This window comes from Plodia interpunctella, chromosome 6 (assembly GCF_027563975.2).
Source record: "Plodia interpunctella isolate USDA-ARS_2022_Savannah chromosome 6, ilPloInte3.2, whole genome shotgun sequence".
Taxonomy (NCBI): Eukaryota; Metazoa; Arthropoda; class Insecta; order Lepidoptera; family Pyralidae; genus Plodia; species Plodia interpunctella.
This window is the reverse complement of record NC_071299.1, coordinates 2,701,156-2,728,500: the sequence shown is the minus strand read 5'-3', so window position 1 is coordinate 2,728,500 and position 27,345 is coordinate 2,701,156. Positions and strand designations below refer to the sequence as shown.

The 27,345-nt window shown below is 33.6% G+C and overlaps 1 protein-coding gene across 1 annotated transcript; it reads right to left on the bottom strand.

Annotated features, from left to right (window-relative positions):
* Positions 1 to 752: 752 nt before the first annotated feature.
* Obp73a (Odorant-binding protein 73a) lies at positions 753 to 27,078 on the bottom strand. Its single transcript, XM_053746846.2, has 6 exons — positions 26,866 to 27,078; positions 17,622 to 17,715; positions 6,820 to 6,920; positions 5,895 to 5,930; positions 3,439 to 3,589; positions 753 to 2,073 (listed from the first exon to the last, which is right to left on the bottom strand). The coding sequence occupies exons 1-6, from the start codon at positions 26,947 to 26,949 to the stop codon at positions 1,985 to 1,987; spliced, it is 555 nt and encodes a 184-aa protein (XP_053602821.1). The 5' UTR covers positions 26,950 to 27,078; the 3' UTR covers positions 753 to 1,984.
* Positions 27,079 to 27,345: the final 267 nt, after the last annotated feature.

The following is a 27,345-nucleotide window of genomic DNA, read 5'->3' as shown; positions in this document are numbered from 1 at the left end:
GTTGAAGATATCTGAGTTGCAAGATTCCACATAGGGACATAGTGACATTACATTGCAAGTTAAATAAAAGCTTAAAAAATTGTGGATGCATGACGTGCTGCGTGTTCAATGTTTCACGGTAGCCTCCAGATCGTAAGTCTAGATAATGTGTTACTGTAAATATTTTTTACATCTCTCATATTCGGTAAGTAGGTCCTTATTACCCCCAAATGGGGCTTGGAAGTGACCAATTAGCGCTCTAGGGTAATAATGTAGCTAGAAAGGCTCCGGGGCGGTAAGTAATTAAGAAAAACACTTCACTCTTTCAAAAACTTCGCGTACATCTAACCATCATACTGGCAATAGACATCATGCATTCAGCCCAATGACCAAAGAGGTAGCTTCGCTAGTCAGCCTTGTCTTCGTATAAATATAATACCAAGTTATCAATTTTAAATAGGTATCGAACGGCGAAGTTCAATATCATTCCTGAAAAAAAAAGTTCTTTACTTGGTACTTTTTAATGAAAAAATGCGGGAATAGAAAACTTTTACTTTAAATATTGTTTGTTTTGGGGTTTTTTTTTATAATTACGTTTCTTTCTACTTACGTCACAATCGAAATTTAAAGCAGAGTACTAAGCTCGGGTGTAAGCTTCAATTGCACCCTCGAACTATATCCTAAACATCTCGGGCTGCACTTGATGCCTACCAATCTACTATTTATATTTCAGTAGCAGCGGTATGGGGTGTGGTGCACTTAAAATAACAACATTGTAAGGTATTTATACATTTATTAATCTACTTAAAACTACATATTAATCTATCAGTTCGTTAAGATTTCACTAATTTAAGACTTTAATAAGTAGTGGCAGTATAGTTTGTCATTTACAGTAGAGTGTTGACATTTTTGAAAAAAAATAATTTTATTTTTAATCACATATCAATAGGAATTTACGCATATATTTAGCTCTTTTTAATTACACCGATCTTAACATTAAGAGAATACTAATAAAATACAAAACCACCAAAATAATTAAACAAATTAAAACGATTGATATTTTTTGGAAAATCGTGGAAATCGATTAATAACAACCAATTTTGGTAACACGTCTGTAATATCTACAAATTATCATATAATGGTATTAATTGTTAACAATTACTGAGCATCACATATTATGTTAATAGGTATTTACAATTTCTTACATAGAATTCGTCAAAAGGCCGGGGCACACGTGCGCTCTTTGGCAGGAAATTGTAACGCATAATGCCACAGGAGTTCGGTGTGCACAGACCTTTAAAATTATAGTTATTGGTTGGTAACTTATCATAGGGGTATTATAAAATAAGTTGAAAAATAAACTGAATGATTTCAGAAGAATTCGTGAACATACAAAAACAAATTATATAACTTGATTTATTGATAGAATATGAATAGGTACAAATTCTATTTAAACTATTAAACGACGATACGAGCAATTTTAGCACTCCATACAAAATGTGCTTAATTAGTGCGATTATTACTTATTTTCGAGATTTTCGTTTCATTTACGATTGTTACAAATTGGAAAAATATAAATTAACAATTTAGCTTTTTTAGCTTTTTTTTTATGTTAATAGTCGGTTTAAAAGCTATGAGACAAGTTTATTGGTCGATTGACGCAAGTCGATGAGTACACCTATAAAATTAACAAGAAAATATTTCTAAAAAAACAATCGAACTAAGTACATTTGTGCCCATTTACAAATCCACAACCAACGACCTCACATTCCCTTATAACCTAACGCTGATTCCACACTATCGGCAAACATTTCGCCAAACTTTGCCTTTGAATCAACGTACATTGCTGGTTAAAAAAACACATACGAACGAACGCAATGTAAAATTTATGGAAGATATTATGGAAGAGCCACAATGATGGCTATAGGTACCTACACTATCAACGAGTAGTATCGCTGGTTTTTCCTTGCAGTAAAAAAGAAGAAACACAAAGTACAGAATGTAGTCAGAGCCCGGCGCCGCCGCAGTACTCGCCGATGCGGTCCGAGATGCACTCGAAGATGTCGAACGATATGTCGCAGTTGCGTCCATTATCTGAAAAAAAAAGAATATAATATTTAATTACGGTTCCAACAAAATTTTTCAAAGGCTTTAGCGTTGCAATAAAATGGACAATGCCCCAAATTCTGTAAGCAGTACTTAATCTTATGGCCTGTTAGGCCTACTTTGGGCGAGTTTCACCACTTGCTGATAAATTTCTGATAGTCTTTAAGTAACATATCGAACAGATAGCGTTATAGTGATGGATACGGCTAACTAGCCAATAACATCAGGGATACCTAGCAGATTATTTTATCTGTCAGATTAATGATTTTATCAGAAAATTGTGTGACAAGCCCATGATGTTGGTTCGATCTAAATTTTCCTGTATCTTTCTGTTTAGGTTATTTCTAGTAATGCACTTATTTTAAAAAGGACTCGATTTTTATTTTGTTTTAAATTTAAAGTTCTTCTCTGGAAGATATATTTAAAGAATACAAAATTGAAACTTGTTAAATATGACTTGACTTGGTAAATTTAGCTTGCTTTAAACTTTTAGTCCACTCGTTACGCATGTGATCTAATATAGATGTACCAAGCATCGACCTTTCCGTTGCTTAGCGATGTAAATATACGTTATATAATGCATTCAGACATTTTGTAACTTAAATGCGAGCAAGTTTCTATTAATATCTAACTCTGGTTTACAAATAGTTGTAATTAAATATATTTTTGGAACAACTTTTGTTATGGTTATAACATAAATTAGCATTAAAATTTGGCCAGATTCACACTATCACGTGTTTGTGCCACGTGAGTTTAAAGTTAACCAATATATTGTGTAGGAGTCTCTCTCTCGTTTTTGCGTCTGTGTCGCCCAAAGCCCCAGGATTGGCGGAAAAAATGACTGTAAAATTTTGAAGATTTGGCTACGATTTTACGGCCGGCCGCCTGCCTGACGTCAACCCTCTTTGGGAATGCTATTGTTGCCTATCTGCTATGTGTTTATTAGTTGATTCATACGACATGCGGATATGGAGTGGTACTATACTAAGGCAGGACCACAGTCCGCAAAAATTTTGTAGGAGTAATTAATTAAATTAGTAGGAGTTTGGAGGAGGAGGAATTGTGTTGGAACTGATTCTGGAAAATCGCGACCACGTTTGTATGTAGTCCAATCTTCCAGCATATTTTCTATCATATTAATTAAGTACTTTACTGTATGCTTTGTGCTAAAATATTAATTTTTAAGTTATTATTTCAATAAATTATATATTAAATGTTTACCTTACAATATTATCACGCCTCTTTATCGAGGGAAATTACAGAAACTGGCAGAAACTAAGGATTTCCACTTTTAACTGCCTGAGCAAACGGAGTGTAGTTATATTGTACAACTACGTATTATTGTATAATTACCCATGGGTGTAGTCCTAGAGAATTTGTCGTGGTTCCTCATGAGGCACTCCCTGGAAGCTTCCAGAACGGCCATGAAGTACCCGCGTTCGTTGACCCCGTCCGAGTACAGTCCAACCAGACCTTCTAACGTTGGGAACCCAAAACCGTCCACCTGAAATTGGAAAATAAAATATTTTGATTAACTACAAAGTAATTTTATCAACCAATGTCACACTTTGGAACCCACAGTGTAGCTTGGTTTATAACTTCTTCCCGTGTACTCTGAGATTGTAGATTGAGCTCCCTGCAATGGTTTTCCCCATCAGTAGCAGTGCAAGATCATAATTTAATATAGGCAAGATACATTTTGCTAAATGCTCTACGGTAACCTGTGTCGATCGATTTTAGATTTTCATTATTTGTTCTATTTATTTTGACCATCAGGATTGGCTGGTATGAAGAAGGATCGGTTGCGTGTAGTCCGTATATTCATGTGGAATATAAATTAATATTAAAGTAAAAATTAATCAACTATTGCATTAGAGGAAATTTCAAAACGACGTGACATTTCCTTTTTATGTACACATTTTGTAAGAACTGTATTTAATGGAGCATTAAACATTACACACTTGTACAATCTTGTAGAAAAACAAAATATAAAAAAATATTTTTGTAATAATGTAAACCCATTTGTTCTCTGTTTATAGTAATTATGCGTTTTAAACTTTTGTCATTTTTATAAATACTTATGAAAAAAAATATATTGCCTTCGTACATTTTTATAGCAATGTAATCGGTTACGGAGAGACAAGTACTAGTTTTAATAAAATGCACCTTACATTTTTATTACAATGTGTGGGAATGTCGTAAAAAATCAATTAAGTACCTATATAAATATTTTCTCCAACTCAAGTACCTAAATCCACCAAGCTTCGAAGGTAAGCCTATTTAGAAGATTAAGCGTAGTAAGACGCTTTTGAAAATTAAAAAATTCTTAACATATAGTTTGTTTGTCATATCTTTATTAAAAAATGTCATGAAATATGCATAATGGCGGACTTATTACTACTACTATTTTATACTCTACCAGCCAACTGAATATCTGAATGAAGTTATGCCTAACTATACTGAACAAAATTACAAAAATAAAATATAATCAATACTTACATACTTGTGTATAGGTATTCTCGTACTGAATTTTTGACATTAAATTCATTGAATGTAAGCGTTATAACTCAGAATATTCTCATAAAAAATACAAAAGCCGATCAAAGGAGTAAAAGTGAGCGTTGAAATTGACGAATGCCCGTGGGCTGGGGCTATTAATAATAGGTACTCGAAAATAAAATTAATATTACCCCATGTTCGCTCGGTTTTATGACTGTTATAATTCTGTTCAAGAGATTTTTTAACAATCACAAATAGGCGATGGATTTTTCCTTTTTTAATTTACGATTGTACAGGCAACAATTCATCAACGTATTCATCGCATATCCGTCGCTATTACTACCGCTAAGAGGGTCATGTAGGGTAACCTAATTTGCAGGTGACTGTACAACGTTTATATTTAACGAATTGGAGCCATCAGCTCGCGACACTGCAATAAAACATTAAAACTTGATTTTAAATGAATTTCGTTATATACCTGAATAAATAATCGGACATGCGTTTTATGGTTTAGTAGGCCATGTCAGTTAAAAGTAACTAAATGAAATTAATTTGCAAGGGACGGTTACACGGTTTATGGGCGATAAATTTATTGGTTTAGTTTAAACGTACAAATAAACACGACCCTTAAAAAATAGGACTCAAAAGTAAATATTAATTAGTTGGACTGAGAATGTAATTAGTGTTCGTCTATTATACTTCGTCCGGAAAGAAATAATGACCCATAAAGATATATTTAAATAATTTAAACAAGTGTAAAAATTTTAATAATCTTTACTGGCGTTCTCAATTCAGTTCAGTTTCGTTCAACAAATTTTCAAAGTTAGTACATAGTTAGTAATAAAGTTGTATATTGTAAATTTTTGTGATCACCTTTTTAAAACCCTTCAACCCTTCAGGGGAATATAGTCCGCCATATTGTTTTTATAATGACGTTACATGTGCCACCCGGAGTAATGTAATCATAAAATCTAATGATAAGTACCTCATACATCGTTATCTGTTAAGCCATAAAGTACAGGCATACATTCAATTCAAACATGACTACTGAAAAACATAACACTCCTTTTTTAAGCAATTGTGTAAAAATCATGTATAAAGTAGTTACTATTCGTAGAAATTCATCTACTGCCTTATAACCAATATGATCTGGTTTCAGAATTTAGTAAATCAGTAAAGATAAAGAAAATGTCATAAAGTAGATTCCTGGCACGCAATGCTTTGCGTTAAAGTTATAGGTATTATTATGAAATGCATTTTTGAATGCAAAGTTCAATCAACTTTAAATAAATATATAAATGGATACTTACAGCTTTGACTTTTCTGTACACGCACTGCAGCAAGCACTGAAATTGAAAATACACTAGAATTACTAGTAAAAACAGCCACGAAGTCTAAGTGTGAAGTAAACATAAATAAATCTGTTCCAATCTAGCTTTTATCCCTTTTTGAAGATTCGACAGTGATTTTACGCGCGGCCTACCTGACGTCAACCCATGGAGAATATTGTTGTTGACTATCAGATGGATTTATCGGTTGGAATATTACCTTATAAGTACAAGAACAAAAAATTCTAGTAAAAATAGTTCCCTCGCGAGTGCAATTTCTCACTTTCCATGCTCGCTCGCATTAGACCGGCTTTCCCCATCGTGTCGTGTCACACTTGATCAATCACCAACGACCCGCAGTTATATTACGATGCACGAATTATAGACTAATTGCAAATGTTAATTCAAAGATTGTTTTTATTGGACTAGATATGTTTGTCTTTGTCTAGAAAAGAATCTTGAGATTATCTTCATATCATATAATATCATAGATATCTCGTCAAAGAATTAATACCTTTAAGTAGGTATAATTTTGAATAGTGTCCTTTTCTATACCCCTATGCATATTTATTGGGGCGTAAATTCGGTGATTAAATATACTATGATTTAAAATCATTATTGATGAATAATAATTATTACGAAAAATTTAATTGTGATTCCCGCCCTATTATAGGACCACTGCATATCCTTCCGTGGAAGATGTACGAAGCGACTAGTTGTATAAAGTCTTGATATCTGATCAACATTCCCAAAGATGATTGTTAAAGCTATAAAATTACAGACGAATCTTCAAAATTTTAAGAATATTTTTACCACATCTCCGGGCTTCAAGTGTACATGACAATAGCCTGCAATAAGTGGAGATGAGAGAGATCGATATATATATTAAACAATTAAAAAACGTTACTCCAGCTATCCTCTTCTCGTCGTGCGTGAAGGGCACCTCTCGCTTGTTCCTCCTCCGCTGCGCCGGCATCGTGTGCTCCTCTTTGATCACGTCCAGGGCCTCTGAAATATGCAATAGGAAATCGTTTAGGATTTGTCGACCTCCGTGGCCTAATGGTCATCATGCCGGACATTGCTACACTGGAGGATTTCTGGATTTTCCATGTCAAAACGGAAAATTATCATCTGTCAATAGTCTTCTGGGGGCTTAAGATAAATTTAAAAACAACATCGAAGTTCTAAAATAATAAAACTGATCAATTTTGGTAACAGTTCCGTTTATACGGGACGTATGACAGCCTATCTATAACCTACATTAAACGATTATATACATTGCTGATTTATCATTGAGATAAATAAAAAGCACTCATACAAACTAAGCAATGTTTATGCATTCGCGTCGGTATCCTACATAAGACCAAGTCTAGTAAATCTTGTAATCTTATATAATAATTTGTATATATAGGAATGCTACCTGGCAACTAGTGCCACTCTCTGGTTCAACATACTTTCAGCAAGCTATAATGTTACTACGTCAGTCATTAGGACAATGTTACTGGTATTAGCTGTGTGTACTAATTTCAAGGAAGTAAATTCATTGAATGAACTTCAATTTATTCGAGTTGTTGATCGGGCATTCGGACGCATGCGTAAGGGCATCGATGGAATCATTATTTATGCAACTATATGAGTCGCATCACATTATTTGTCTGAATGTGCTTCTAATAGTATTTATTTTGGTTAGTTGCTGAGGTTAAACAACTTACCGCATATTTTGCATTCATTGCGTTAAATAAAACATAATTGTAAATGCTTCAAGGTCGACAAGTATCAATCTGATCACTTCAAGCTGGATATCGTTAAGTAATAAATAATCACGTGACTGTTTCCAAGTATAGACTCTTTTTGTCTCCTTTCTCGGCTGTTGGCAGTTATAAAACCATTTAGTCGTAAGTCGTAGCCGATATAATAAGGGCATACTTACTTATAAAAGAATTTTAAAGAACTTTATTTTTAAATTATTTTATAAGATCCATAAATAAATACCTAAGTATTTTACCACAATTTATTGGGATTCAAATAACTAAAAGTTCTTAAAATGTGACGCATGGTGAAAAAAACGCAGGCTGCATTTCCGAATAATTTAATAAATAGTAGTACCAATAAAAGACGAATGAAAGAAACCCACACGACTCTCAAGCATTCTTTTAGGATGAACCTCCAAAATAAACGACTTAATTTTAAGTTAAATATTTCAGTCATATAATTTTTAATGTATAAATTCCTAGCGCCCCAGGAATCCGTTCACGTGGGAATTAGTATTTTTTCCTTTTTTTATTTCTTATTTTAGAAAAATATTCATATAAAACGACCTGTTTAAAAACAGTAACTTAATAAAAAATATTTCCACCAAAACTACAATACAAAATTCAAAGAATTTGTGGTTAGTTACGAAACGAAGGTTCTATGCGAGTACAGCATAAATTTTATTGAATGGGGTCTTTAGGTCACCAGGAAGACTAATCATACTTACGTATAGCCTTATGACCTAAAGACCAAGTGGGAAATGTGAACTGAGAATATATTATTATAATATCTACAACAAATAATGCAGAAACATCAAACAGCAATAACGCAGTCGTTCGACCTAGTTGGTTCCTAATTATAGTGGTTTATCGAGGGGAAATCGTGGGGACTGAGGTGCGGGGCGGGTGGATCCAATTCTTCCTTGTGGCCACATTTGGTCGCTCCCGTACGGTTTGTTCCCATTGTGTCTCATCGCGATTGGTAACACTAAGCTACACAACGGGAATTTTTCTCCCGAAGTGTCTACAAATCGCGGTGTGACACATTGGGAGCACTAATTTATCGAACCGGAATGTCCCGAGTTCATAGTCAGGCCAGAGTCACTTCGTCTACACTAGTGGTTGTCTGTCTAATCTATATAATCGAGATAGACAATAGTTCAATCGTGCCAACATATTAAGATCAGCAACGTGCGCGTGAGACTCTTAGTTTTGCAGACGATGCGAGCATAGGATGCAGTAACCTCTTTCCCTAAAATACCATAATTTGCCCTGAGAATGTAAAGACTTCGCTTAATAAACTCAAGGCAATACCTGTAAATGTTAACCGGGAGTTCTGTTTTATATCGATTTCAAAATGCGTTTGCAATATAGGAAAGTTGCATCAGTGCAGTGCACTGGAGGATATTGTAACACGATTGCAGCCACTGTCTACATTAATCCCACGATTTTGCATGTTAATTGGTTAAAAAGCTAAACTTTCATCGATAAAAATTGTTACTGAATTGTATTACGCGTAATATGATTATGGTTTTGAATTTGTAATGAATTTGAGTATAGTTTTGATATGTTGTGACTATACATATGTGTAGTCAATGACATTAATTAAATTTACTGGCAAAGAAATGGAAGGCGATGGGGGATACCTTTGTCCAGCAGTGGGACTATAGAAATCAAAAGTAGATAAGTACTTAAGTATTTTTATTAATTCTTACATTGACTTTAAAATATGAACACAAAATCATGTTTGAATAAACGTCAAATGTATTTTACAATAAACTTGCGGCCCGTCCCGCCCTACTTCGCTTCGTTAAAAACATAATACTCGTAAATTATGCACCTAAACCCTCCTCAGAAATATCTATTGGTGATAACCGCATGAAAATCCGTGCAGTAGTTTTTGAGTTCATTGCGAATAGACAGACATACGCGGTAGAGGTATCGTGTATTACAACAACAAAGCCGACCTTGTCCACATTCACGGTACGACATTGAAATTAAACTTGCAATACACACACACAAATATGTTTTAATAAAATGTTTAATACAAGAGCACTATCTAAATAACTATGCCATCTGAGTCTGTCTGTACATACATTCGCGATAAAAACTGAAATACGTGCGTCATTATTATAAAATCGAGATGCACCCTAATTACTTCCGATGTCAAGTGGAAAACATTATATGAAGCCAGCTGTTTCTCCTCCCGCGCAGATTGTAAAAGTCAACCAAGAGAAAAGGGAAAAGACAAACTAAAGATTCTTCCTTAAGTACCTATGACTATTGAATCTAAATTCACCAACGAGCCATAAAATTCAATCGCAAAAGTCATGTCAGATGCCTTTCGATGACTTGAATAAAATCTGTCAATAGTGTTAGCAATTAACACACTTGAAAATAAATCAATAAGGAGCCACACAGCTAAATTTGGTTTTCTAATTTAGCAACTCCAGGCTCAGTCTACCTCGTAGAGATAAAGAAGTGTTACTGTATATGTATAAGATACGCCCTAAAATTGATCCTTTTAATGCAATATCGTAAAAGTGCATAGTCGAATGAGCACTAAACATCGCATGCGCTTCTTATGCAAGTGTTATGCAAGCTCAGGCCGCATATGGGTCAGTGGTGGCGATTGCACTGCGCCCGGCAGCCGGCGATTAGTGCAATTGATGGTTTAAGACGATAATTTTTAATTAACAATTCATTTATTATTGGCTATTAATTAGTCAACGAACACATCAAACGTGAAAATATAATTGCGATCGATACCTACTTTTTTAATGAACAATTATAAGTCTTCTAAAAATGAATGATTTGTAATCACGAATTTATAGCATTCTCCAGAATTTACAATACTTTCTGTATGTAGATGCAATCGGTGATTGTATAGAACAAGTTAATATTTATTAAATATAGTAACTCACATTGAAACAATTAAAATCTTTGCTTTAATATAACATGTTGAAATGTGGTTCTTCTTCGAAATCTTCCCACGTTATGTGTGCATTACGAAAATAAGTTGATGTAGATTTGCCCTTCGCCGTTTTGCCTTGACGTAATGTGAAGGTGATCTTAATACACATTTACTTAAAACAATCGTTTTAAACTAAGTTTGAACGCGCCTATTCATATTAGGATGAATTTCACGAGTATTTATTAAATTGTATCATACACGGTAATCAATTTAATTATCCTATTTTATAAATAGGCAAAGGTACAGGTACCGTGTTGATTTTATAAATGATGAATTAAAAAAAATATTCTTTATTTAAAAAAAATGTCGGACAATAATGAAACGCTACACGCGAAATTCAAGATTCAAACGCTCGTGAAATCCACCCATTAACGGTTATTTATTATCGTCGATTTCGTGATAATTCTCGGTGGCCAACTAGGAAACTAGTCTTCGAAAGAAGTAAGTCTTAACTTTGTTTTACTTCTAACTACGTTTTATACACAACTAATAAAATTCGAAAGTAAACTGTTTGTTACCTCATCATGTCTTATCAATTCAACCAATCTGCTAGAAAATTTACATACGTATAGTTTTAAGTATATAGAAGGACGTAGGTAGGCCATTCATCGCGGAAAAATAATAGTTCCCGCAGGCGGACCCGGGTGCAAAAGCTAGTAATGTATACAGCAAAAAAGAAAGACAAATGTACATTTTTCTATTCGACCTATTATTTCAACGTATGTCAGTACCGTGTGAGAGCATATATATGAACCCTACAATAAACATGACTCACTTATGCAATGATGGCTGGGAACATAACAAAAGCAAGTGAAACAAACAAGCACGTGTACACGCAGAGGTTGATAATAGACATTCGACACGGCCGATTTCCATTCTACCTCTATAGGTACCAATAGCCGAATGTCTACTATGAGCTAAACTACCATAGCAAAAATGATGCCGGCTAAACGACGAAATCTGGTTGTGCTATCCTTAGCAAAACCAGATTTCGTCATTTAGCTGGCATCATTTTTCAGCTTTCATGCAATTCAGCTTTAGATGCAAATTATATATGCTTAAAGTGTGAGTGTGAGTGGAGAAAAAAGTGTGAGCTTTTGTAAGTTTCAAGCGCTGTATGCTTTGCATAGTCAACATACAACGGTGACCACCAATATCAGTATAGTAAATTGGGGCTACATTGTATAAGGAAAAACTGTAATGCTTTATAATGCAATCCTTATCTCGCATAACATTAATAAATAAAATAAATCTGATGGTGGCGTCAGTGTGCCTCAAGGCACCCTTAACTCTGTACTTACTTACTTTACACACACATGTAATATTACCAAAATCCAGTTCGTACCGGAATTTAGGCGGTAAGTCTTTGTGAAAAACTGTCGCAATATGGAATGGCAATAACACAATAATAAGGAAAAATTACGCAACTCAATTATAAACAGATAATAACGGGTAAGGTATTCGGCAAGATGGCTGCGTTAGACCTTTTTTGGGACAGGCCTTTGACCATATGACAGTCCCATTTTGTCTTTCTTTAAATCAAAGTTAAAATTCTGTCATAACAAGATATTTATTACTTTTTTAATACCTATATATATATATATATATGTATGTATACCTCATAATGTGTGGTGACCTAGTAACCTGCAATACAGGTTCCTGATAACTAAAGCAGCAAATGTCTGCGTCGATATTAATATTACCTAACTAACTGTTGTCTGCAGCTTCGCCCACGGTAGCCTATGTTTCACCTCTGATCATTAATTCTAAATTTCGTCAAAGTTGGCCCAGCGGTTTAGCCGTGAAAGCATAAGTGATAGACAGGTTTTCACATTTATATTACCTAATAAATGTTTTATTGAGGAGCAAATAAACATTTATGTTATTACATCACGTAAGGAAGTTGTGAATTCAAAGTTTTAATTTAACATCAAAATGTTCAAAATATAAATAGATACCTAACTATGATGCCTAATTTAAGTACAGCATTTTAGGTGAACAATACTAGAGCACCACCAAACTGATGTATTGCCTCTAAACGTAATTTATCGCAGGACACTGATTTATATAATGTCAATTATTATTTAGTATCAACGAGTTGCTAAGCGAGTTGAGTCATAGTGATCTCACGTAGTACAGTTAATTTTCAACCTTCCTTATAAGTTAAACACAGTCAATACACACTAATGCATCGAGGACAACAGTTTTACTGAATTTTGGAAACTGCCGTTAGTATGTTTGCTTTGAAAAAACTGAGTTTCGAGTGACTTTAACAATGTTTGTTCGAAAATTCTTAAAAGAAGTAAGTACCTACTCACATAGTCAGTTTCAGTTTGGCTTCAGTTTGGCTTTGGTCTTATTATGTAATATATGGTGTCGTCTCTCATCTGAGCATTTTCCCTGTTTCTTCTTCAGTGTTGAAGCCCAGTGACCGCTTTCCTAGCGGAGTCGAGTGTCTAGTTGTCAGACATCAAGCCAGCATCTTCTTGGGTTTGCCCCTTCTGCCAGGGCCAGGCGGGAGCTGCATAGCCAGTCATTGTTTCTTAAATATTTTTCATGTAGAAATTTAAATTCCATATAAACGTTTGAAAACACAGCTCATAAATATGCTCAGACAAAAGACAACAGTTATTTTCTCTACGCATTATTATTCGTTTTGTCCCTAACCAATTAATCGATTTGAAGTTCCTAAAAGTAGTTTGTTTCCTAAAAGTGGGTTTAACATATTCTCAATATCTATTTCAAACACAGTTTACCAGCTTTTTGCAATATTGCCACAGTGTAGCTATTTAGCCCACCGCAGCGCACCATAAAAGGCCAACTGTTTGACCATTTACGTCTAATCTGTGACACTTGCACGCCTCATTCATATCATATCCTGTTTCACATTGCTAAGACTGTTTTGTTTATGTTGTAAGTCAAATAGGACGAGACAGCACCATATGTCCATAAATCCGAAAGTACCATATCTACTTATAACAATAATACATGTCTATCTGTTCATTACACTTTTACGCCTAAAGATACAGTTGATTTGCCTTAGCCATGTTTGTACTAATATGGGATGGGATAGGATACTAACTCAACGATACTAGATAATATGAGCCATGATCTCATAGCAAAGGACAATTTTTGAAAATTTTCTCAAACGGCAAAAGATTGACGGCAAAACACAGATAAAAGTAGAGTAGAGAAAATATATAACAATCAATTATAAGGAAGGAACATTCCCTGCTCGAGTTTAATTTTGATTTGATTTTCCTATCAGTTGTGTTGAAATTATGATGTCCTTCCCAATTAGACAATAAGATCATTGGGAACTTTGGTCTCACAGTAAAACAACGATCTGGTATTGAATCAGTCTTAATTTTAAAACACCCGCATGAAAAAGTCGCGTTAAAGACATATAAAAAGTTGCTTAATCATCAAATTTGTACCAATCCGATTGGACTGTACAGGGGGCTTACCATCATCTCTTAACGCGATCCACTTTACGACTTAATTTTTAATATGAATGCGATTCATTTTAGGTTCCTAAATTGAACTTAGTTGCTTTGGAATCGTTCTGTAAAAGTTGATGGTTGGCCTGCAATAGTATACAGACAGTACATAACTACAGTGGACATCATACAACAACATCGGCGACTCGATCCAAATCACTTTCACCGGTGCGTGACCTTGACAACGTGCGACCCTCCGATCGAGTAACATTCGATTGTACGATGTTTTGTGCATTCGATATCGATAAGATGCAGGTGATATTAAAACAATAATAAAGTTAAGAGATTTTAATTGTAGAAAAATGTTGACGTAGGATTCAGTAAAAGTAAAAAAATATATATTTTATGTTGTGATCATGACATCAAATTAATTTTATGACCTTTACCTAGAAAGGATCTAAAAATATATATCGAAATCTAGTTTTATAAAAAAAAATATAAACAACTGACATTTTCAATGCGCAAAGGAAAAGTAGGCGAATAATAAAATTTATTGCAACAGTTAAAGAAAGTGTAACGGATAAATTATTGTGCATTTGCCTTTGCATTTTAAACAAAGTCAGACGAGTCAAGCTATATGCCACTTTTCGCTTTAAGTAGAGCTTAACTTGATAAATAAATTATGATGTTGCGAACATGTAAATATTTTCTCCTTTTTTGAACGCTAATTTCTGTATTTGTATGATGCATAAGAATTCATATATTTATCTAAGCGATATACAGCCTAGGCGTGTAGACAGATAGGCAACAATAGCATTCCCAGGGAGGGTTGTCGTCAGGCAGGCGGCCGGTTGCAATATGACAGCCGAATCTTCAAAATTTTAAGGTTTTTTTACACTGACCCTTGACCGGGTTCACTGATCTATGTCATATAACAAAATATAGTAACTTCTATTTCTAATTCATTCGTCTTCATAGACGTATTCCCTCATAGCTGAAGGTCGTGGTAATAATGTGGAATGAAACACTAACAACGACTTTCTTGGCACTATTCATCGAGTGGTTTGCCATTGCCTTCTCCATTACATACACAGATTGATAATCAACCATCAACCAGATTGTTGGTTTCCACACGTTGTTTTCCTTCACCGCAAGGTAGTGGTGGTCGATGCAAACTAGTATAAGTACTGTCAGATTGGTATACAAAAAACTTATATGGCACGAGTAGAATTCGAACCTGGGACCTTTTGGTTCACAAGCTTCTTAACCATTACATCACCACTGCTTCGTAATCTATATCATAGACTGGTTACAAATTTTTTTGTCAATCACCATGTTAATTACACCTATAGTGTTTATAAAATGCATCGAACACAATTCTCATGCGCTCGCCATCTTCAATGAGAAAGTCTATTGTAATACTTCATAAGTAGGTCTACAATAAGATGTTAAGTTATATCATGATTGCAATATTACCACAATTTTGTAAGAAGTTTTCACAGCTGTTTGCACCGCTTTTGTTGTTTAATTTGGCAATTTGGTTTGAAAATGGTTATTACTTAATTCAGAGACTCATTTTGTATTAGAAGCATTCAATTTGCATGTTATATAAGGATTTTCAAATTACAATATAAATATAACGCATTATTTTATTTTAGCCATTAATTTTAGTTTAATCTTCATCTTTTCGAATGTGTTCTTACTAACACTGGTGTCAAATTTTTATTTAAGCCGCCTAAAGGCATCTGGCATGCCTTTTAAGACCACCTGCCGACATGGACGTAATAAGTAGCCGTATACAAAGTCATGTGGCATGAGTAGGATTCGAACTTGGGACATATCGACCACAGGTGGATGGTCTTAACCACAGAACCGTTATAATAAAGTTGAAGAAACAACAATACCTACTTACATATTTATTTTTTACAATTTATAACTATACTATTATTATAAAGAGGTAAGCATTTGTGAGTTTGTATGTTTGAGGCGGGTAATCTCCGAAACTACCGAACCGATTTCAAAAATTATTTCACCATTAGAAATGTACATTATCTAAGATTGCTATAGGCTATATTTTATCTCAAAATTCCCACGGGAGCGAAGACCCGGGCAACATCTAGTATTTTATATATACATACGACAACAACATGTGGACAAACAGCCTTAGAGAGTTAAGCAATAATCATAAAATACTACATTACATAAAAATATTATAACTATTGGATACAAGTTTTTATTATAATCAGAATATTAAAATTTGTAATACTTTACAACATTATAAACCGACTCCAGTATTAATCCCTAATGAAACTAAAAATATACAAGTAGTAATTTGTACATTTTATATTTTAATTGTGATGGGATTATATTGTTGTGATAATAGGCTCCTTACAGTCGTATTCCTCATTGCTGACGTACGTGGTTATTAAATGGAATGAAACACACTCAACGATCGAATTTATTAGCAATATTGATGAAGTGATGAACTATTCAACTAGAATACAGATTGTATTCTCACCATGTTTTCTTTACCAGAAGTAATTGGCGGTCTATGTAAAACTACTAAACACGAGCCAGATTGGCATACAAACTTATGTGACACAAGTAGGATTCGAACCTTGGACCCTTCGATCACAGGAGAACGGTCTTAACCGCTGAGCCACCACCGCTTCAATAACGTGATAGATTAGATAATATATTTCGGGTCTTTATAAGTATATATAATATTATCAATTACTGAAGCATTTCGTTGCTCAATTTAACTGCGTGTGATACGTGTTTTTTTTTTGTTTCTACACTATTTCGTTAACTGCTATTAAAGAACTCAAGTTCGTTCAACTCATTAGTTAGGATATAACGTACTTCAGTTTACATGAAATGTAATCAATGTACATTTAGAAATATTCATTCTATATGAAATTTTAAAATATGAAATTATATTGAAATTTATAGAAATATGAAATTTTATTTTCATATATGTTTTTAGTTACCATCTTGTCATGTATGTATAATTAAAAAAATATACGGTACGTGGTACCTATTATAGATTATGATATTACCTATATTATAGCTTATTATATGACCGCCCTATATCTTCCAATGGATATCGTACGAGTGTTAAGAGATTGCCTTGAAAGTTAGACCACACGACGCATGTCATAAAACCTCAGCCGAAACATAAACATGTTTGAAATTTGTTTCTTTATCGGACCCTAGGCTTCGAGGCGTCACAACCTAAAATGACACCTGGAATACGCTGAGATGAGAGAGAACAAGTACAATTTTACAATACACAATATTTTCTTGTTTTTATTTGCTACCTCAGTTACTCGTAAATATTTAACTCGTTGATGTCTTTTCACCTAGAAATTTGCAGCGGTGTTAAAAATTTTAAGTTTCTAATTATTTATTGTAAAATTACGTTATATTATGTATTGTAATTCGGAAAATTATAAAAGAAACTAAGGAAAAGATTTGTTGCTTTCCTAAATTGTGTCGAGATTTTAAGAGCATTATAAATGCTACAAGACGATTTTTGACTTACCTCTAAGAATGGACAATTTAATTTCATCTTGACAGAGTGTAATGACCCTCTCGATCTTCTGTGGAGCTGTGGGTGGGTTTCTGCATCTCTTTTCCTGGAAAAAAAAACGCGAAGTATTAATACAATTTTTTTTGTTTATACATTTTTCTTAATATTCGCAATGAGGGAGTTAAAATTGAGCCTTTTAAGCAAGTCTAGTCTAACCGTTAACTTTTGCTTAAACTTACTTTTGAATAAAGTATATGTAAACGCGATTTGATATTAGATGTAAATCTGACAATGTGGTGCCACATGGCACACTTACTGTGATGCTCTGCGTACCCTGCCACCTGTTGTACATTGAAAGATCTGTTTGACGTCACAGATAATGCTGTATCGGTGTCGTCGAATTGGACCTCACAAATTGGCTACTTGACTGGATACAAAATAAAATGAATATATACTAGGTATTTCAGTAACCAAATACTATTATTAAATGTCATTTTAATTGATCAGTTTATTAATTACGAGGCTCTGTGATTACGATATTTACCATTTTTTGGGTCGCATTTAATTATATTAGAATTGGTTTTCGACTACAAAATCCGTGACGTCACAATACATTATTGTCATACAAGCTAAATATAAAATTTAGTTTTTGGCATAAGAAAAAAATAATCGATTTGTCTAGTTAGAAAGACAATTTAGACGAGTCGACACGCTCAGAAAAACAGAGGTATACCTCGAAGCGCTCAAAACAAAAGTGCGCTTCAAGGAATACCTCGTTTGAAATAATAGGAAAGTACCTCGTTTGAAATAAGTTTGGGATTGTTATAGATATCGAAGTAATGACGAGTTGACAGAAGCTAAATATCTGGATTTCTTAACATTTGGAATTGATCATTGGCCAATCAAAATCTCTGACATACAAAACATTATAATGTTATACAATTATCTTGTTGTTATCTAAATGTCACGCATAAATTTGTGTAATAAAAACCAAGCACCGAGATTAAATCTTCATTGCTCTATTCTAATGTTTTCAAATGATTTTTTATTTATGTAATTATTTCTGAAACAAAACTATAAACTTTAATAACAGGTTTGTATGTGGTAATTATAATATGTAATTTTCATCGAAGTGTTTCAATTCAAACTCAAGATGTTACACTTTACACTACGAGTAATACTTATTCGTATAGTAAATTATGTATACTGCTTAAATAAAATGCAAAATTTTAAATGTTAAATCTATAAAACGAATTATGGCAATTATTTTATTATATCAATAATAAGGTTAACAAATGTATTGACAGTCACACAGAATGTTAATATTATATTAAGCAATAAAGTAATGATATATTACATTTGTAAATCTGATATTCGACTTCTAAGATGATTTTTTGACTATACCAAGCTAACAATTTAGACATATATTTTGTATCCTCACAGAAATCGATAAATGGTTTGATAGAAACCATATAATGATATCTTAATGGGCACGTATTTATCGCTAATAAACAATAGCCATATAGCCGCCATGGGAGATTGGTCAGGGTTGTTACAACATAATTTGACAATACTTTTAAACCTTTTTTAAACAATAGATTTTGATTTTGCGGTTGTTTCTTGGTTAAACCTTCATTATTAGGCGTTATTGCGACATTCAACCTAATTTGACCAACTATCAGATATTTTATTTATCTTGTAAGTTTGTTGTTCTAATAAATTAAGCCGTTGAATGAAATAAGGAATTTTAAATACAAGATACTATTTAAATCAAGTAGCAATGTTAGAGAAGCTTTTTTCGAGAAATGTAATAAACAAATTTATATAAGTATATATTATTTTATAGTAACTCCGTATATTTCCTGTAGGTTTTTTATTTAATTTTTCTTTAAAACGAACAATCAAAACGCAATGAATGAATGATGAATACATTTTACGCCAGAGAAACCATCCGAACAATTGACATGAAATTACAAGGAAAGTAAATAGTTTATTTCCATTTGATATTCAAGGACCTAGAGAAACTACTCAACCGATGTAAGTGCAATAAAAACAAATAACTTTGACCTAGGCCTATAGACAACAGAGCAACCATTACTCAAAGTTACTCATGGCGAAATTTTACTGGTGCTTAAGTTTACTTTCGCAATATGTAATTTACGATACGTTTTGCGAAAAAATTGTAGTTTTTGAAAGAACTGTGACGAACATGTATTTATTTACATAGGTCTTTTGTGTTCTTGACATCTGTATGCAATAATACACATATACATGTCAGCAATGTTTCATTACAATACTATCTCGCAATTTGAATGAAATTATGACTTGGTTATTTTTATGGTAAACTTTAATTATAGTTTTGTAACTTCCTTTTGGTTACATAGCCGTTGGTGACACATAGTTTTACTATTGTTAATAAGTAAGACGTCGTTATTTTTATATAAATGTAAAGAAGTCCAAGTTACACGAGTATATTTTTTAATTTTGTTGGCAAAAACAAATGGGAATATTTTATATAAAAAAGGATTTTAAAGATACAGTCGTAGGAATGGAGAAAGATTTCAAATTCTTACATTTTTCAAAAGCCGCCATGATTCCCACGGGAATAATACCCGCAGCCATAATATAAGGACTTCATAAAACGATGTAAAATTTTAATCATACACAGCTATGAAAATAAAGAGATTTGACCCGTCATAAAATGGAATTGTAAGTACTCTCGATCGAGAGATACAGCGGTGTTAACGCATTAGATATCAGAGAAAGTCATCTTAATCGAGAGATTTCTACTTTATTCACTGGTGCTAGAGCATTTGGACTTGAATGAATGTATTCACATATAAAGTATATTTTTAGTAAAAATTTAAAGATACCTGGTAAAACTTCTTTTAAAAAGATTATTCATATATATATATAATTTATTCAGAAATTACTAATACTACAAGCATTTCTAGCATTACTACTATTTGGTGTTTCGAACGATCACTGCTGAGGAGAAATGCTTAAAGAAACTCATTTAAATAGGGATATAATAATTGTTTTGTATATTATTTCACTCTCTGTTCAGAGGATCTTATGTACCTACGAGTATATGCTCGTCGCTGCTGTTGAAAAATATTAATTTGAGTAGTGTAAACTGTACTTTGAGTGGAAATAAGCCAAAAGTAAAGTTTTCTGTCGATTAATGATTAAAATTCCTATCTAATGAAATGACATTTCTGTAGCTTTTCTACAAATAACTTTTAACTTATTTAACATCTATGAAATACAATCGATATTCCCTATCGTAATCTTTATGTAATGTTTATCGGTACTTATACTAGTTGGATGCGGCTTAGTAAACCTTACCCAAGAGGCAGGGTTCAAACTCGCTTGTGTAAATGATAGGTAAGGTTCATCTTGTGTAAACTGTATTGACATTATACGCTGCTATTGCAAAATATTAATCTTTGTTGAACTTTATACTAAATTCTGTATTTTACAAAAAAACGTACAGTACTAGTTGTTTTCCTTTCGCTGTTAGTTGTTCTACATAATATGCGTTTTATAAGATTATCATTAGGAGCTTAAATAATAATGTTGATCAGTCAAAAGGTGAAATTACTACACATATAAAGCTGTTTTTTTCTTGACAATGCATTATTATGATAAGCATGACCTGATGGTGCAACCAGAATCGCCCCCTGAAGAGGGAACTCCACAATGGTTTAGTTCACGTACATATTTTTTATGACATATGAATTTTGGACATAGTTTGTAGGGAGGGGATTTCCCGAAATTCCCGCGGGAATGTGAAAAAACGATGTTATTATTCGCTTGCGAATTTGCCAACAAAAGCAAGTACAATACAAAGTGCCCTTTTATTCCATGTTCACTTAATTGTTACAGCTTATTGGATATATGAATCAGAACGTTTAAGTTTGACTCATCATGCATCGGTTAGTTACACCAGAACATTATTTTTTAAATATAAAACAGTCTAGTGATCATCAGTGAATCGTAGCATTAAATCGTCACATACCATTGCTTTGTTCGCCTTGTCCTATTTAATGAAAAATATTGATCATGGTCAATAATTAATCAATAAAAACATAAAGCTACATAAATGTAGATATTTTATGCTAACCTACTCTGGCTAGTATAGGAAACAAAATGTTATGGTATGTAGTCTCCATTAAAATTTAAATCCGATTTATGAGTCTTGAGATATCCTACGTAGTATTCGGTGTTTGAAAATAGATAAAGATTAGCGAATATCAACAAAGCTGAATTTTAACGCCTTAACCTCAGTTTTACCGGGCCATTTCATATGGCAGTTCTAATAGTTGTAATTGAGTCACCATGCAGTGGGCAGACTCAACCTTGCCGACCGAACACGCTGTATATGGAGACGTGTAGGCCGCGATGAGGCTATTTGATTTGTCGGCTTGTCCTTAACAGCTATGAGCTCACAATGGCGAAACATCCAACTAAATTCGTTCACACATTGCCTCAGAATCTTCCGTTTCATTTTGAAGAGGTTTAGTCAATCATTTTTAATTATTTTGTATAATCTATTCTTTTTATAAGTCAAATATTTTTTTAGAAATTAGATTTTGCACATTTTCACGCCAAATTTTAAATAATATTATGAAAAATTATTATCAACTGCGTGTAATTCTTTTGAATATGGTACAAGAGTAGTATATCCTGAAATAGCACATAATATGATAGGTACTTTTCATCCCAAAATGTCTATGGGAGCATTTCCAGGGCGCTGATAGTTCATATATCTCACATACTTATACATAATATTATAAATGCGACAGTCTGTCTGTCACGCTTTCACGGCTAAACTTTTGATCTGATTTCAATGAAATTTGGTAAATGACCCAAGGTCAAACATGTACTACGGAATTTCGGGCAACAGCTATTTAAATATAGTTTTTACAAACATGTTTCATGTTGCAAACAATTTATTTATCTTCTATCATATAATATACGATTTTTGCAATTCCTTACGTCAGTGCCTGCAAACCTAGTGGCGTCTTCCTGTAACTCAAATTGTCATTACTATTACGCCTCATAATAAATTGGTTACTCGGTTTGTGCGGTTAAAATATCATTCGTAATCTCCGCACTTGTATAATCGTATGTTAAACTAAGTATTTATTTTAGTTTTATAAGACGTGTCATATAGGAAACCTTTTTCAGCCTATTTTAGTATTTTGACGACCTCGGTGGCGCAGTGGTAAAGTGCTTGCCTCTGAACCGTGAGGTCCCGGGTTCGATCCCGGGTCGGGTCATGATGGAAAATGATCTTTTTCTGATTGACCCGGGTCTATAACACAAGTCTAGAACTTACTTTGGGGTTAGCTCAATCTGTGTGATTTGTCCTGATATATTTATTTTTATTTATTTATTTAGTGAATGTGGAATTAATTATTTGTCAAATGTCGTAAGATATGTTACTCTTTAAGAGCACGCTATAGGCTAAATTGCTTAGCATGAACATCTATAATACCAATATTATTGGTATACTTAATTTGAAAAAAAAATGCAGCTATGTTCAGGACTTAATCTAGTGACCACTCAAAAACACGATTGCAAAAAATTACACTAAGTTTTAAATTAATCTTTTTTTTTTCAGTGGAGATTATCATAGCGTTTTGTTGTGAAGACTATCATGGAACCGAATCGGCTGGATCCAACTAGTTGTGTTCAGAAGTCTAATCTACGCAACTTTATGTGTCATGATTGCACTGGGCTACAAGGATTGAGGACCTCATAAGCTATGTGCTGAAGAAGACCAAATTGACGCTGAAAGTTGCTATCTCGCCATAAAATAAACTTTATAGTTCGGTTTGTAATGGGAGTGCCGGTCCAACATCTCGAGTCTGTCATGAAGGAGGACTTCTGGCCGCAAGAAGTCGTGTACTGGATTGAAAATGTGATTCCTGAGTGAGGTTTAGGTAATTTATCATGGTTTCACCTGAACGGAGCCGAGATGGACCGCTAGTATATACTAACTTAATTTAACTATGAGAGAACACATTAGATATGTTGAAAAGTACTTTTCTTTTTAAAGCTAAGTCGGTATCTCTCATTACGTTGCTTAGCATGTAGATGCAGATGTTTGCGTAAACAAAATTAGCATACACCATAACAAAAGTTACTAGAACACATCACTTTCTCCGTCGTCGTCGTGTAGCGAACCAAGTAGCGCACCAATTGTTGGTGAGGCCTATATCGTAACCGAACCAGCTGGTGGTATTTCCAAGAGCGATCAGATCGCCGAGGCCGCGCTGTTAAAGTTTTTTTTAAATTTTAACAAAGACAAGAATGACAAAGATACGTACGATAAGGGGTAATTTCGTTTGAGTGGCGTAAGTTCCAATTGTTCTTGTGGACACCATCAACCGAAGAAAGCTGCAATACTTTGATCATGTTATGAGTAACACCAAATACAGGATTTTTTATGATCCAGGGCAAAATCCAAGGCAAAAGAATCCTGGTTAAGAAACCTGCGCGACTTGTTCGGCCAAATAAAAAAAAATAGCTATGAAGCTGTCCACCCTCCGATACGAGAGGAATACAAAGAATAAGTATATGATTTCTTTCTCAAGAAAGTTGACCGATCGTTGACAGCGCGGCCGCAGCGGTCGAAACGCTCTAGAAACCACCCTGGTATGGCACCACCGCACTGATTTCTACAAAGCGTTATTGTGTCAAACGATATGGTTTGTTACCTCATAATACCGGTAGTCCTTATTTGTAACTTTTTTGACGTCGCGTCAGAGTGCTAACATTGATTCTATTAAATTGCAAAACTATATATACTTTCAGTAGCAAAACAGACTTTTTAAATGACAACAATTTTTGGTCCAACATTTGACGATGTGGTAAATAAAAGATACTATAAATTGAAACTAGATAAATGTACCCTATCCTACATAACGCTATTTATCTCTGAAAAAAACGCCTAATTCTTGAAAAATAAATTTTAAACAGTTTCAATAAGAATTATCATTTACAAAAATTCCATACTGAAAATAGCAATAATTTTCCAAAATACATTATTAAAGTTTCAATGCAAATTACCTACAAAAGTGCACAGTCCAACGTTTAGTGTGTCGATGTTACACAAAATAATATCAGCAAGGTTACAGTTTTCCTAATACCTCTAGCATTGGAAGTAATTGCATATTCATATACATATGCAGCAATGTATATCTTGCAATACCTAATGAACTAGACGCAGGTCTTACACAGGCCGGGGTCTAGTATCATATGATAATGGGCAACGAACATTTTGTTTGTGTATTTGTTTGTGAAATGCATCTATATATATAACTGTAAGTGGGTAGTCTGTAGATAGGGGAAATTCCCACGGGAGCGAAGCCCCGGGGCGGAGCTAGTACTTTATACTTAGGTCATGTTGTATCTGGCCTAGAATAGCATCACTCCATTCTTCCTGAGAATGTCACAACAGAGAATGGTGCGCATTTTATATCACTGAACATTATGTAAGTAAATCCAGAACATTTCGTCAGGAAATAGGTATTTTAGATTCAGAAATCTTACTTTGTAGAATTTTGCCATGGCCATTAACTGTAATTCTAAGTAACCCCAGTCTCAGTGTCTTCATCTACACCCACATCTTAACCTATGCTAAATTACAGGCTTAAATTAAAATTTCTCCATTAAACATAGCCTCTGGGAAAATATTTTCAAATATAAGAAAGAATAAAATATTGAAAATCTCTGTTATCTTCGCTCGTTTTACTACTTTCGCAGCTGTGACGCCTCAAAGCCGGTTTTGAGGCAATAAAATATGCAAAAATATTTTACTTTATTGCCTTCAATATTTACAACATTTTTTGTTATTAATATAGCATATCTCACCTATTTATTATAGCTGAGTAATGCAAACTTATTTTTTTAATTTATATTAACTAGAGTAACATTACCAGATACGGATACCAGATACGGATACCAGATACGGTCTACGGATTTTACCATTATTAGCCCACAGAAAAAGCTGTGTCGTTTACGCATAATCGAGACACAATAGATAAACAACTGTTTGACCTACGCATTTGCATCGGTCCGTAAGATAGACATACAGTAATAGACGGAAGAGTAGCAACTCAAATTATTATAATACATAACTAAGATTAAGTATGTAGGTAGCTATAACACATAAATATACGTATATCAATCAATATACCACCAAAAGATCACTGGTTGTGTAACAATTGCATAATATTTGCTCCTTCGCTTTGAGTTGGAGGTTGACATGCGCCTCGTAACACGTAATCTCGTCATACAAGTTGTCAAGGCTATAAACTGGAGTACAATATCTTGTGAATTGGCGTGGAACGAAGGAAACACTTCTTTTAATATCGATTGTTTTGACATATCTTTTCATAATCCTACTTAATGCGAAAGTTTGTGAGGTATGTTTGTTACTTTTTCACGCAAAATCTATTGGACCGATTGTTGTAAAATTTGGTACACGGCTAGAATATAACCTGGTATAACAGAGGATACCTTTATCCCGAAATTCTCACTGGACCGAAACCCCGGGGCGCTGCCAGTACTCAATAATTATATTCACAAATAAAACTGCAATGTCTCAAATATGGAGCATTTGTTTTCTCATAACTGCTTTAGAAAATAATAAACATTCATACGACGACCAAGTATTGTTGATAATGATGATGATATAAATAATCCCTAATACTGTATTTTTTAATTTTGGTAATGATTTTCGTAGACTTTTTCTTCTTGACTTTATTCCCACATTCACACATTATTATGTAATGTGAGGTCCGCACCTAGGTTTTACTAATATGTTTATTATACCTGATTTTACTATTTTTTCGGGTAGTTACTTTTTCTATTTTACGCTAAGTGATCATCTATAGCCAAAACTAATAACAGAATTCCTCCATCCATCCGGAAATTATATTAAACAAATATACTTACCTTGATACGAATGCTGTAAAAGTAAAGTTTATATGGTAAAAGGTCTGTTATGTTATAAAGTATCTATCTAATAATTCGTTTAATGGATAATGTAAGTGTACCTAATCGGTTTTATTACCTACGAGTCGAAACTTACGAGACCTTACTTTTACTTTCGTGTCGTTCGTTCTTGATATATTTTTATCGATATTAAAGTTTTGAATGCAATATTTTTTTATGAATTGTTAGATATGTAGTGCAATAATTAATTGAAGTTAAAGTGAATGATATGTAAATAGCAACTCACAGTTTCAGTGGAAATGGCACTGTCGCTCAGCGAAATACCAAAAACGCATAGACAACACAGAAGCGCACTGATTTTGCGAACCATTTTCACACAGCACAAGTAAAATTTAAGAACACAAGATAATTTAAATTTGGAATTTCTTTTTTTTTTTATTCGCAGACAAGGCGTGCGGCAAAGGGTACGCGACCAAGTGCAGTATGGAACACGAGTCGTGAATGTGGCGATTTTTGAAAGGCCCGCGTAGGAGGGTTTCGCGCCGATTTCTGCAGGCACGTTCCGTTTTGCGCGCGTTGATTTCATTAATCGTATTCGCATTTTTTGTGTTTATATTTTTTTATAATGATATATATGGTCATAAACATTATTGGCAATTATGATTGAACAGTGTTTAATTATACTAATGAATTCTTTAAAAGTTTGTAAATGATCATACAGTATGTATTATTTATTTGATTAGGTACAGTTCTTCACTCATTTTAA